Below are 14724 nucleotides of genomic sequence, written 5' to 3'. Positions count from 1 at the left end.
GATGATGGCAGCACAAGGTCTCCCTGCCAGTTTCCTCAGCAGCCAACTGCAGTACTTAGTTTGCTTCGACTTTTCCAAGTCCTCTAACAGTGGGTATCCGCCAGAAGAGTCAGAGTCCAAGAATGTTGTCTAAATTTCAGACACATTGAAATATCAAGTATAGACTATTGGAAATTGTAGGTTATTGAATGACTTACTAGAAGAACGCTACCCCTGAAGTTGAAGTTACACAGCTGAAGAAGAGACCCGTTCTGTTTGGAGTTGTTGGAACAACAGAAGAAGTTGACTTACACTTATTCTGTGTCGCTACAGATGGGAGGTTCAACCCTCATTGAAGACTTTTGACAGAGTGCATACACCAGCTGCAGAGAGCCTACAGCCTGGGAACAGAATACAGTAGAGACCATAAAGGAAGAAGCATATTTTGATCAGGTTAATTTTAGTCCATACCAATCCTTTCCCCAATTGGCACGGATGCTGATACTTAGCTCAGGACATCTCCAGTGGTATTCCAAAATTCCCTGACTACCATTATAAAAACATCACATCCACCAACTGTTGAAATGATCACTTGAACTGCAAACATGTTCAGTACGAGGAGTATTACCTCTCTCATGATATGCTGTAAGACTATTGCCCAGTAGGTCTGATCAGGGAGGGCAACAAGAAAACTATTTTAAACTATTGCACTTCTGTTTTTTTGTATATGGGCTATACAAATAAAATTAGATTGATTCATCATGGGTTGGGCGAGACATTTACTTTAGCTGAAGAGGTCTGGATTTCTGTGTCCAGTTGTTGTAATGCACGTTTGGTTTATTAAAACAAAGAAAGGCAAAGCAAGTCCACCAAATTAAACATACATTTGTCATTTGCCCTCCAGAGCAACTGCTATCTGCTGCTGTCGTTAGCATCATTACATCTATAATGTATTGCTATTATTTTCATTTTAACAACCGGTCTAACAGAGCTTAAATATGATGGTTACACTGTTCCTGGTCGCTCCCACCCACCTCTCTCTCTCCTCTCCCCTCTTTTCTACCCATCCTCTCTCAAGCATTTTTCTCCTCTCACCCAGACCGGTCTTTGCAGATGGCCGCCCACATTGAGTCTTGTTCTGCAAGAGGTTTCTTCCTGTTAAAAGGGAGTTTTTTTTCTCTCCACAGTTGCCAAGTGCTTGCTCGTTGTGGGTTGGTTGTAAGGTCTGAACCTTACTATGTAAAGTGCCCTGAGATAATGTGTGTGACTAATGTTCTGCTGAATTTCAATGATGTGTATACAAATATTTGACCAACTATTAGTAAACCATTTCATATTTAGGGTTAGCCAACTGTTGAATTATTAGTTCTCTACTTAAAACCAAATGAAAACTCTCTGCTGGTTACCAATGGTTACCAAAATTACATCTTCATTGTTATAATAATCTTTTGGTTGACGATCATGTTCATGCTTTAAGAGCATTTTCTGATGTTTCTAGAGGGGTTGGGTGCTCAAGCAGACTATCTGTGTGTGTAACAAGCAATTTGTACACACTTGCACAATACACGCATATAATGACAGTAAAACACTGCACTATTGTCTTCAGAACATGTTGGTCAATCACTTTCAGCTGCCTCAAGTTGGTAATGCATCAACGATGTTCCTGACTACGCTTCATTTTAAGTGTTTCAGACCATGGGCACAAGATTTGCTATTTAAACAAAGTGGGTACTGGATGAAGAATAAACAACTGCTTCTGTTTGAAACCAACAAATTCCCTTGGTGTCACACTTGGTACAGCTTTGTGTAATACATGGTCCTTTGGGCAAGGCAATGTCTGGTTGTGGTAGTGAGGCACTGCAAGTATGAAGGCTGGGGTATGTTAGCTCATGTGCATACATGCCCACACACAAACACCTCTACATAAACACCATGACACACGATTTTCACAGTCACAGAGTCTGCAGATTAAATTGTTCAGTGTTTTCTCATCTTGGAAAAATGTAGCTTCCTTCAGGTCAGTAAAGGAAATAGAAATCAATATGTGCACACAGTGCAACCAGAGAAAATGAGAGATACACCATAACCCTGCCTGTGTTCTTAAAGATCCTCAAGCAAGTCCAGTTGCCTTCATATATGACTTGGAAATGTCATGACCTGGATGATTAAGAATCTTCACAGACAGATCTCCAGTGTTAATCAGCCTAAACCATTTTAAGTCCAAATCATCTGTAGAAGTTGTCACCAAACTGTTTAGTTTGCATTTGAAAACAATATACAAGCTACTATATCACATAGTCAGGACTCAAACAACCTCAGCTGCGAAGGCCAACCTGGTTTTCTCTATTTTGAATGCATGAAAAAATCAGATGGAGCAAGCACAAAAGTAAAAAAAAAAGGCCAAAGCTCGATGAGAATGGAAACAGTGGACTGGGGCAACCCCGCTCTCCACCACTGCAGCTAATTTATGCCTGCGGTGGAAGTCCATTATTGTCACTTGTCGTTGTATTTGGGACACTAATGTACAATTAGAGAGCCACAAAAAGCACTCAGCTGTAAGATTGTTTTTCCCCCTCCAAAATAAATTGCCATCTGTGGACCTCCTGCGTGATGGGACCAGGTTGTCCTAATTCAAATCAGATTGTTGTCCAGATAATGTATTTCTTCAGAGGCCGAACATCAACTTTACATGGAGAAAATAGCAAAGAAGTTTGTATGAAAGAGTGTGTAAGGCCTCCAGGGTTTTCTTTTCAGTCACAGCGAGGTGAATTGCACTTCTGATGACTGGATTGACTTGTTGAAAACATCAATGATGCAAACTTTTGTTTATCGAAATGTAAGAAAGAAGTCCTTCACTACTATTGCAAGCTTAAAGTTATGCTTTCTAGAAACCTGATAAAACATTCAGGTCACATGTAGTGTAGTAGTGTCCTTGTGAATCTACTGTATCCGTATATCTGTATGTACATGTTGTACTCTTCCAAACTCAGATTTACATCCAGATGAACCCATTATCCAATATGTTTGAAGTAGTCATGTTCCCTTTACATAGGAAGAGGACTAGGATCTAAAGGACAGGACAAGGGTTGTGTAGCACATGACCTACAATTAAAATGTGCAAATAACAGAACTATAAATAACAACCTACACAGTAGTGATCTCCCTGTGCAAGAATCATACATCCAGCCTCACCTTGCTTCACAATCATTTCAATCATTAACCTTAAACAAGTGTTTAGTTGCCATACTATAACATTAACCATACTGTAAATGAAATGTACAGATACTGTGGCAAAAAAATAACTTTTAACTCATTAAAAGTATTATAGACCCATTCGATGTATGTGTTAGTATCTTGCAAGTAGGTTGTGCTAACTGAAGGGGGAATTAACAGCAGTAAAATAACACTCTGGGAACCAAAGGACCCTCCCATGTACTCTATGAGACATTTTTATATGAGTGTAGTCTAGAGTGTCTAGAACTATCAAATCTGGGTATTTTACCAACTTGAACCTGAATCTAGATTGCAGATTTGAGAACCCAATAATGAGGGATGGACACTTTAACATCTGGTGTAACTGGAGCCAACAGTTTTCCTCCAGCCAATAGAATCAACCGCTCTCTATAGATATAGAAATCCGATAGGAGGTTATTAATAAAAATGTCCCCACGTGGAGTTTCACTGTGCTGAGTATGTGTTGTATCTCGTTATCTCAGGGCCCTACTGTGACCTACAATCATTCCTCTTTTCAGTCTGTATGTACATCACAGTGCATACATTGTCTTTTTTCCATTTTTTTTCCTTCCATCTGTCTTCACATTTGTTCTTGCCAGAATATTGTCGGGCTTCAGTCTGTGTCCTCATTAGAGCTGCAAAAACCTGTTGTACGGATGAACCAGCTTTCAGGATTTCACCAGCTGGATATGTCTGGATATTAAATGCTCTCTAGGGTAAAAAGTAGCAGTAAACCCAGCGCAGTTTCCCATAATGCTTTTCAAGCCAGCTGTTGTTCCAGTGCAAAGGAATTATGAAAGCTGTAACACTTTTGTGTTTTCTTTTTTTTCTCTGTATACTGACAGTGAGTTTTTCAAACTGTTGGTTGGCCGAGTAAGTAAATGGACGTCTTAGTGTTTGGCTACTTTAATACTTGCTACATCAGTGGTTTTAGTTATTTGTTTCCTCAATATTACACTTAACATTTGTTTCAGGAGAAGGCTCACGAGGACACAGGATGTTTAGAATAAAATAACCATAAAGGGTAAATGCAGTTTATTTGACATCTTCCAACTTTACTGCTTAGTGTCTTTGGATCAACAAAGAGGAACAGATCATGTTTACTTCTTCCTTTGTCTGCAGACCGTGTTAGCTCCAACTCAACGGTTTACATGTTGTTAAAAATATATTTAGAAAGACGTCAAAGATCTAAAACTTTGGCTTTGATAAATCATCCCAGTCCAACAGAATTATTTTAAATAAAGTTAAATAAATGAAAGCTTTCCTTTTTATTTATTTATTTAGTTCTGAAAGGCTTCTTGTGCCCATTGTAACTAGATTCAACATGATGAAACAGGCAAACTGTCAGATTCCATAAAGGCATCTGCAGCATTCAAAGAAAAGCCTTGGAGCTAAAAAGATTTTCAGTTTCTTACTTTGTCTGTAAGTCCTGTCTAAATAAACTTGAATATTTTAGAATAAGAATGATTTTTTTTAAAGGAAGAGTCCAGCATTTTTGGAAATATGTGTGTTGTTTGGATTCTCAAGAACAGTGGTGTCAGTCTTGTTTCTAAAGTGAGATAGCTCTCGGACTAGCCCCATCTGTGACCTCAGCACCCCATACATTGCCCCATACAGTAAATAACTTCATATGTAATGCCGTTTGTAACTATGCTGAGTAATTCGGATATGTTACTCCAATCCTTCAGGGTCAAGCTGTCTCACAAAGACGTCTTTCTGTCCTTGAATGGCAAATTGTTTGCTGAGGGCAAGTTGAAATCCACACACTACCACTCTGTCCTGTTCTATATTCCTCGCTGAAATGTACTGTATGGTACATCTGTGGAAGAATTTAACCATTGGTTTCACCTTTGGGAAAACTATTTTATTCACTCTGAGCAGACAGTATAGATCTGTGTATATATATCATGAATATAACTCATATAATTAAAAAGTAAAAAATGGAAACATGATCGTTGTTCTCCCCTGGTTTGGCTGAGATCGCCATGTCTCTTACTTTTATAAGAACACAAGCTATTACTTGCTATATGGTAATGTTCGCTGAACGACGTCTATATTCATATATATTTATATATATAGACAGAGAGAGTGTGTGTGTGTGTGTGTGTGTGTGTGTGTGTGTGTGTGTGTCTGTGTGTGTGTGTTAGGATGTCTATCTATAGTTATGAGGGCCAATTTTGGCTCTATACCATCATTGTGAGGACATTTTGGCTCATCCTTACAAATTCAATTGGCTTTTTGAGGGTTAAGACTTGGTTTTAGCCTAGGGTTAGGCATTTAGTTGTGATGGTTAGGGTTAGGGTAAGGGAATGCATTATGTCAATGAGTGTCCTCACAACGATAGAGAGATGCGTGTGTGTGTGTCTGCGCGTGTGTCTTTGTGTACAGACCAGAAAAGGAGACCTTGTGGTTTCAGGATTATTTAACTTTGGTGTCATTGTCTAACAAGCTGGGTCCAGTGGCTGCTTGTAGCATTTCAAACACACCCAGTTGTAGGTCTGTATGCTATTATAACTCCATTGCAAATCAAAACTAATGCCTTGCTAGCTGTGTGAAATATGTAAATGAGAGAGTTTTGAAGCGTAAGGTAGTTTCCCCTGGTTTCATTAGTTATGCTTCACTAAGCCAACGTCTGTTCTGGATGGACATAGATGAAATTGAACACCGTTGTTCTCATCTGATGGGTTAAATGTCAGAGTGCACCTCAAGTTCAGCTTTAAAGTGTGTAGGATTTAGGGGGATCAATTATAATTATGTTTTCATCAGTGTATAATCACCTGACAGAAACAATTGCTCTTTTCATTAGCTGAGAATGTGTTCTTTATGTCTTAAAGGTCCAGTTTGTAAGATTTAGGTGAAAGGGAACTATTGTCAGAAATGAATGTAGAATAATCCTCATGATGTTTTCACTAGTTCAGGGGTCACCAACCTTTTTGAAACTGAGAGCTGCTTCATCTGTACTGAGTCATACGAAGGGCTACCAGTTTGATACACTCTTCTGAAATAACAAATTTGCTCAGTTTGCCTTTAGTTATATATTATTATTAATATTTACACTGCAAGTCACAATTGATCCTGAATATTATAAACATGGCTCTCAAACAGTGTTCCATACTGTCTGCAGGGCATGTATCCAAATGCCGCAGGTCGATTCAGAGAAGCAGCAGCACAGATAAGAAAGTAATTTGAGCCTGGGTCTTGATTAGTGCACAGTGAGACGTTGTGTTGCTCTGCCCTATCTTCTTTCCAAGATGAGTGTGGAGGCGAAGTCTCGAGGACTGACAGTCAAGGACGTTTAGCTTCCTGGTCTCTCAGCTTACCACAGCCAGTTATAGTACAGGCAGATGCACAGTGTGACTTTGTGGAGACAAACGCTGCATCTGTGTCATATACAGAAACCCTCTGACAGAGGAGATGCTGCGGTGACTGTGAGCTCCATCCTGGTAAACGGACTGTGTATCCACTGCTGTAGCCTTTATTTATGATTAGTTACTCTGCTGACTGGTGCACTGGCAGCAGTGTTGATTCAGGACAAACGTGTACAAGGCAGTGCATATTACGTGTGTGTGTGCGTGTACAGCAGATCATGTATCGCTGTAAGAATATTAAACCTCACACTGCGTGATTAAAGCCCACAAACTGCTGTGAATAGAGCAGTAGTTACCCACATGTGCAGCTCTTGTTCCTTTATCAGCACACTCTGTTGTGAGGTCGCGTGTTTTTTACATTTGACCACTAGATGTCACCCTACACAGAGACAAACATCTCACCCGAGCAGCCTGAGTGCACCCTCCTCTGTGTCTGTCCCCTGAGATGCAGAAAATGTTAAGATTAAAAGATGCTGATTGCATTCAATTAGTTTCACTTTTTCCTCACAGCAGGGTTGGCCCACGTGTGAGCACAAATGCATGACTCGAACTACTGTGAGCTGTTATAGATTCACAATAAGAACAGCCTGAGTGACGATTTATTCTGTGTGTTTTCAGCTTGGTATGTACCCAGATGTCTGAGGAGGCTCTGAGGATGAAGTCTTGGCCTTGAACCCCACCAGTATGTCAGGTAAGTCTCACTCACATTTATACCTCTAAGGTTTGTTCCAAATCTGATTTATAGAGAGAAAATTATATGAACTCCATTGTGGAGTTGATTATTGTGGCGTTAAGCGGATATTCAAACTCTCGAATGGTAAAAACACACACATCTTCACTATAAAACCGAGACATAACCTCATAAAAGCAGGGAACTTATCAGTGTTATATTTGAATAAAGTAAATGAATAATGCTTTCTACACATGATCAGTGGCAGAATGACGTGGTTTTTTCGTGTCGTTCCTGTGATTACAGCAAAGATGCTGAATGATGATGACTCAACAAACAACCACAGTCAGAGTCAATTGAACATTTGCAAGCATGAAACCTGAAGAAATTGAATGTGTTGATGATTTCAACAAGAACAATGTACAACACAACCTCAGAACTGTGCAACAATCTTGGCATGAAGACAATAGAGTTGGTAAAGTGGGAGGAGGTGCTGGTGACAGATCCGTCGTCCCCACTCTGTACAGCAGTCCACAATGTAGCGTTACACCAATAGCCATGAACCTTGGCTACCAGATTCAAAGAGCTTTGTCAGTTGTTAAACAAAAAAAAATTTTTGGGAATTAATCCAGAAATTACCATATAATTGAACTGAAATCCAATTAACTAACAGTCATATCTAATTATTTGTATGTATATATAGATTGTAGAGTTTTATTTCAGCATGATCTTTATCTTCTGCCAATACTTACTGCCACATGCAACAGAATATTAAAATATTTATATATATATATTTTGTTTGATGGGTTAGGGATAACTTTTAATAGAAAAATTATATTTCCAAACCCAGTTTAATCTTTTGTATAGATTATTTTAGTGGTCGAGTTTTGTGTCCACTGCAGCCTCTTTCTAAACATATGATGGTTCACTTATGAAACCAGTGGCATCTAAAATAACTCCCTCTGCCTCTCCACTCTATAGAATAACAACAATCAAACCAGAGTTGTTACTGGCAGACAGTCATAATCAATTATGCCTCAATGATGTTTTGGCCAATTTATGGTGACATGAATCTTCACCACATTATGCTGGGCTCTGCTCTTGCAACATTTATTCTGACGATCATGTGTAGAATGCTTTAGAATACATACCATCATAATAGCACCTGAAAGCCACTTGTGTTCAGTAGTTTTACTGGGTGACGATGAACTGTCTTCACCACCAGAGGACCTCGTTTAATATCAGGGTGAAAACTGGCCTCTGGCAGCAGGGAAGACTAGTCTCACTTATATTCAAACACAACTTAACACAAATGGAAGGCTTTATTTCGTATTTGCCTAATTTTCTGTTGATTTGAGAGTTTGAAATATGATAAGCCACTGTGCACCAAAAAACCCTGCTCTTACATCATTACCCATGCATTACAGTCTGCGCAGTACACACAAGGAGAGTTTGCTTCAGTTAAGACCTTAAGAGACCCATATGTTTTAAGACAGGTTGTAACAGACTATTTTAGCGACCCTGTTTACACCACAGAGATAGTTCACAAAGTGAATTGGCCGTCACGTGTAGATTAAGCCGATTCCATGGACCTCGCTGACCCGACACATGCTATTGATTCGAGCATACTCAAGAGACACAAGCTTACATGCGTCACATGAGGATACAAACTCACTGTAATACCATGAGAACAACAAGAACACTGTGAAAAACCTTTTGATGCTGTTGTTTTAGGACTGACATTTTATCAGACTCGCTGTTGAATGCATTTGATTTGATATGAAAGGCAGAGGAGCCTCAGTCTGCCTCTGCCACCTGTTTCACTGAGCAAGTAGCTTTCTTTAAAAGTGCCTCTCCCATCTATTTTAGAGCCAGCAGAAAATTGCTCCCCCCGCTGGAAAGATGAGGCCATTCAAAATGGTAATATTTATCCTCCCTCTCAGCACTGCTTTTCCTCCTCTCTTGTCAGTCTGCAGCACAAGTGATGAGCTGCCTCTGATTCTAACCTCCTTCAGCTTTTGCTTGACATCTTGTTGAATGCCTTCGATGACATGATTGATTCTGTTTAGATCAGGAGATGTGGGTAATTAGTCATTTGGAGAAAAAATGTTTTCCCTGGGTTTTTCATATTTTCAGGGGTTTATTCTTTCCAACAAAAATCATAATCCATCCCTTAAATCATCCACTAAGATCACGAGGAATGTGTTACTGGAGTCTAGTTCAAACATCATTATTGTGTCGATTCATGATGCAGTAGCTGCAGACAGAGACAATGTAGTTATAAAGGTTATGCTAAGATTTGGTTGTCTTGTGGTTAGATAACACATAAAGGCCCACAAATGAATGCAAACTATTATTAATGTATTAAATCCAACAATGTGAATCTTATTGAATCCAAAATCTCATCATGATTAACTGGAATATAACTCTCAATTAAACGAATTTTCTGTCAAATAAAGACAAAGTTTGAGTTGTAACATTTGAGTGAATTAATTAAAATTAAGATATATATTTATATGTCTATTGTCATTGCACAACAAGTAATGTTGCCTCTAGACATTTACACAATTCAACATAAATGACGAATAAAATAAAGTTGAATCTAATTAAGCAAAACTCAGCTGAAAGGAAATCTGTCCAAAATAATTACCTCCACCAAGACGTTTTGTTGTAATTGGCCCTTGTTTGTTTGTCTGGTTGTTAGTTAGCAGGATTATGCAAACACTAGTGGACAGATTTCCCTGAAACTTGAAAGGATGTGGTATGAGTCAGGGAAGAACCCTTTAAATTATGGTGTGGATTAAGATCAGGGGGTGGATCCAGATTTTTTTTTCCCACTTCAACTATGTGAGGTTTATAAAATTTCTTTTGAGTTCTATGAAAATAAAAAATCAGGCATATTTAGGGGACTGATATTTATGTGTGTGCAATTTGGTGCCAATCAAGATAACAATCTAGATCTTCTGAAATTAAATGTGGTTTCATATGAGGACTGTTGGGCCTTGACAGAGTTTTAATTGAAACGTTTGTTTATTTGTTAATTAGTGGGGTGAATTAAAAACTACTGAACCGATTTCCATGAGACTCGGGTGCAATTGGCAACTGCTCAATGGCATGAGCTCCACCATGCTGTGGTGTTCAGGGACAAGGTCAACATGCTCATCAGGTTTATCTGGCATCAGACATGAACAATGTCAAGATAACGCAGTGTGAAATGTGTGTGTTGACAGCGACAGGCCTGATTTAAACAAGTTTGATTAAGGAGCATGCGAGGTGTTACCTGTGTGATTGTAGCCTGGTTCTAACATGCTGTGAACATGTAATCAATCAAACTGTGGAGCGCTGTGGCTCAGGAGGTAGAGCGGGTCGTCCACTTACCAGGAGTGGATGTGGAACGCCAAACTGCCCCTGACAGCTGTGTGCGAGTGATGTGAGCACACAGATTCACTGTATGAATGTTTGTCTGAATGGGTAAATGGTACTATGAATTGCTTTGAGTGGTCATTAAGACTACGTTAATTATTTGAGAACCAGATTATGGTTTTAGGTTTTCAAATGCAGTAAGTCACAGTAGTAGTGTTTTTATATTTTACCTTTGTAATATTTTGCAATTTTGTAATACTATTGTGAGCTTTATAGTGTCTTTTATTTTTATATTTTAAAACTGGATGCAGGTACAAAAACACATTTCACTGCACATTGAACTTGTATAAGTGTGTATGTGACAAATAAAGCTTATCTTATCTACTGCATTCTAGTCCTGGGTTGAACGATAAATAAGTCTGAAGAGACTTACTTTCATTTGGCACCATTTTAAACTCGAACTGTAATTGTAAACATGAAGTGGATACTTCACTGCCCTCTATTTCTCTATTTTTCGTCACTCTTATCCACCAGTCACTTAAAGTTCCCGCAGAGCAATTCGTCAAACTAAAGGACAGGGAGGCCCATTTCAAAAGCTAGCAGTGCATTGCCTGAGGGGCTGATCGCTTGGCCTGAGGTAATTCATCTTGCAGTATAGTTCTTGAGAGTATCATCCAAATAACACTGCACTTTCTTGAGTCCTGAGTAATACGCCTGCCATGAAATGTAGCTACCTACCCTCTCTGCAGTAATAGTCTCAATTCTGACGGGGGTAGAAAGTGTCATTGTGCAGTTCAGGTGCGCCTTCTTTTAAAACCCTGGCATGTCCTGATGCTTCACTGCCCTCGTACCTCGTAACCTTATCTTCATGTCAGATAACATGTTTGATACTGCGAGAAAAGAAATGCTCATCCAAAAAAACGACATCAACACTGCACTTCCCTGTGTCCTCAGCAATTAGTCTGCCAAATTTGAAGTTGATCAGATGAGCGATCACAACTAACTATAAAAAAGGAATCTTCCTTTGACTGTATTTCCAATTACCCTGTCAGTTGGATGGTTGTGTAGAGTTTATTTAGATTATTTGATGTCTGTGTTTTCAATTCTCTTGAGAACCATTCATCCAAAAAACTTCACAGTCAAGAGAACTGGAGGACAGGCAGACAGACATCATGCCATCCATCAGTGCTGGCAGCTGTTATCTACTCTCCACTGCTCACTGGTGCATTCAAGGACACTTCAGTCTGGGCTGAATGGACAAGACTTGTCTCTGGACCTCTCTGATGACTGTCCGCATAAAACTTTAAAGAATATCTCTGTGCAGTTTAAAGTGAGTCTGAGAGTGGCATGATAATTACTTATACATGCTTATCTGACACTCAGTAGTATGAATTCAGTTTGTAAATGCACTTTCTTTTACTTGAAGTACCTGTTTGACTTCTTTGCTCTTACAACTTAGCCTGTGTTTGCATTAAAGGTACAGTGTGTAGAATTTAGTGAGATCTAGTGTTGAAGTTACATGTTGCAGCTGAACACCCCTCACCTCACCCTCTCCTTGCAAACATGAAGAATAACCTGTGGTAGCTTCAGTTGTCATAAAAACTCAAAAGGTGTTTAGTTTGTTCAGTCTGGACTAATGTAAAAAACATGACGGCCTCCGCAGAGAGGGTCCCCTCGATGTAAATATAAAGTATTTAAATATAAAGGGCCTTTTCTGGGGTGAAGAAAACTACAATTCATACAATTTAGATGAAATGAACTAGAGAAAACATCATTAGGATTATTCTACATTAAATTTCTGCCAATAGATCCCTTTCACCTCAGTCTTACACACTGGACCTTTAACAGCAGCTTACTTACTAGTCGCAAGTTCACCATTAAACAAACATTTGTTTACTTATTGATAGCTGTGTCCAGTAACGCCAATGTTGACGCTCGTTTCTATCACTTAAATCATCAATCTATCAATCAAATTTATTCGTATAGCCCATATTCACAAATGACAATTTTTTCCATAGGGCTTAACAAGGTGCGACATCTTCTGTCCTTAACGCTCAACAAGAGTAATGAGGGAGTGGATCTCTCTGCAGATTCTGAACTGCCTGTTCTTTTGTCGAGTGAGGCGAACAAGATCTCCATCACGTGATGATGTTGATCATTCACTCCGAAGAATTTGCTGGTGCAAATCTACTTGAACCTTTAATTTAGCAGGTTTTGGACTTATCACGGTCCTCCTTCGTTAAGGCCTTAACACTGACCTCCGTTACCTCCGCCAAGGAGGTAATGATGTTTTATCATTATCCTTTGTTTGGCGGAACAAATTTTTCCATGACATTTTTTGGATGGGTAGGATATGAGCAGATATGGGCCGATCCAGGATTTTCTTATTTCCCTCTCTTTAACATGGCAACATACGGCATTAGCCTTGGTGGAGGTGTGCGGAAGTCCCCTTCTAGTTTACGCTGTTTCTATCTTTGATTTTGTACAATTACCATTTCCTTTACTTATTTTTCCACATATTTTTCTATTATAATAATTGCTTTTTTACCGAAGGTGTGTGCTCAACTGAGTGCCGTTCTAGTCATGTCTACCACTCGTCCTTCTCTGACTTAAATGTGTCTGTGTTCTGGTTCTGTCAGTGTGTTGTGGTGTGTAAGTTTAATTGAGGTTCAGTTCTATGCGTCTCAGGAGAGATCTCATTAAATAATGTTTGGCCCCAAGAAATGGCTGTGTGATGATTCATTCGTCACATCCCTCTCTCAGCTGTAGTTCATTTACAGACTTCTCATTGGGGTCAGTGAAGGGAACAAAAGGAATTCTGATGGACTGTTTATGACAATGACTCTGAGCAGAGTTACTTGGCGAAGTTTATGTCTATAGCTATTAAAAAACTTTTTAATACATGAGCAGGACTTACAGGGCACGCATTTTAAATATATTCTTTCACTCAAACTAAAGATTTGAATATTTTCTTGGATGATAAAAGATGAAGCGGGGAGCTTTTCACACACCAACAGCTCAGCCCTGGGCTGAAGTAAAAACTTTTTAACCATTTTTGAACATTTTTTGCGAGTAGAAGAGCAAGAAAATGCGATTTCAGCTTGTTGTCAACTTTGATAGCAGATCCCAGGCAGGACAAAGGGAACTCAAAGTAAGATGAACCTCTAACAAAATAAAAACTAGCTGGCTACAGCATAAACAAGAACATAATATCCAGAAAGTGTATATGCAAAGTATGATGAGTCAAAAAGGATGAATGATTTGACCATTCAGTAGTTCCAAGAGTTTACAGAATAAACATACAGTACAATTGAGTCACATTATTTGAGTGGTTGGCTGCGAGGTGACTTAAGATTTTTTTTTTTTTTTTTTTGTGATGTTATTGTGAGAATAGTCGAACCCCCTGATTTGCTCTTCCATGGAGTTTTATCCAAAATCCATCAGACACACAAACACGATCATGGTTTCTTCTGTCCTCTCTCTTTCTTCTGCAGCATAATTCACTCCATATTCTTTCCCCTATACTGAGTCCTTATATCCTCACTCGTAAGATATCATATTTTTGTTGCATTGCCTTTTTAATGTTTAATGTAAATAAGATAAAGGTTTTCAGATGAGGACCTTTCATTTTAGTCCTCTACAGTAAACGGCCCGGAGCTGCACTTGAACCTTGCATCACTTAACCATGACCGTCTAAATCCCACTTGGCGGGTTGGGTAGTCTTCTGATTCACGAGATTGCTCAGCATACAGAATATGAACAGGCAAGAGATAATTTACTGCACACTGTACATACAAGGATTTGAATGACAATTTATTCTGTAGGTAATATGCAAAAAAACTGCAGTATCTAAAATAGATTCCTTCCTAAAGTGCAGGATAATCCTGAAATCCTCAAACGCTAACCTTTACCGATTGGAGCCTTCTGCTGTTCCCCTTGAGCTTACCATGAACTTTAAGGGGAAAGGTTCCAACTAATTTGCCCTCCTCAGGTAACACAGTGTAGCCGGGGACATCTGACTTAGGGTATCATGTCAGTTAAGGGAAACGAGATTCCTCATGTCCAGAAATTGTTCACGACCGGCTTTGAACCCCAAGGCCTAAAGTAATC

At 39.1% G+C, this 14724-nt stretch overlaps 1 protein-coding gene across 3 annotated transcripts in view; it reads left to right on the top strand.

Annotated features, from left to right (window-relative positions):
* thrb (thyroid hormone receptor beta) overlaps positions 1 to 14724 on the top strand; it is a 104281-nt gene that overhangs the window by 73167 nt on the left and 16390 nt on the right. For 2 of the 3 annotated variants that reach the window (XM_069516244.1, XM_069516242.1), the window contains exons 3-4: positions 7200 to 7272; positions 9121 to 9171. In XM_069516244.1, coding sequence (XP_069372345.1) covers positions 7266 to 7272; positions 9121 to 9171 — 58 coding nt within the window. In that variant the 5' untranslated portion in view covers positions 7200 to 7265. The remainder of the gene's footprint in view (positions 1 to 7199; positions 7273 to 9120; positions 9172 to 14724) is intronic. The other variant, XM_069516243.1, reaches the window with a different exon arrangement.

Source organism: Paralichthys olivaceus, chromosome 20 (assembly GCF_024713975.1).
Source record: "Paralichthys olivaceus isolate ysfri-2021 chromosome 20, ASM2471397v2, whole genome shotgun sequence".
NCBI classification, from domain to species: Eukaryota; Metazoa; Chordata; class Actinopteri; order Pleuronectiformes; family Paralichthyidae; genus Paralichthys; species Paralichthys olivaceus.
The sequence above is the reverse complement of the archived record's forward strand: the minus strand, read 5'-3'. Positions and strand labels throughout refer to the sequence as shown.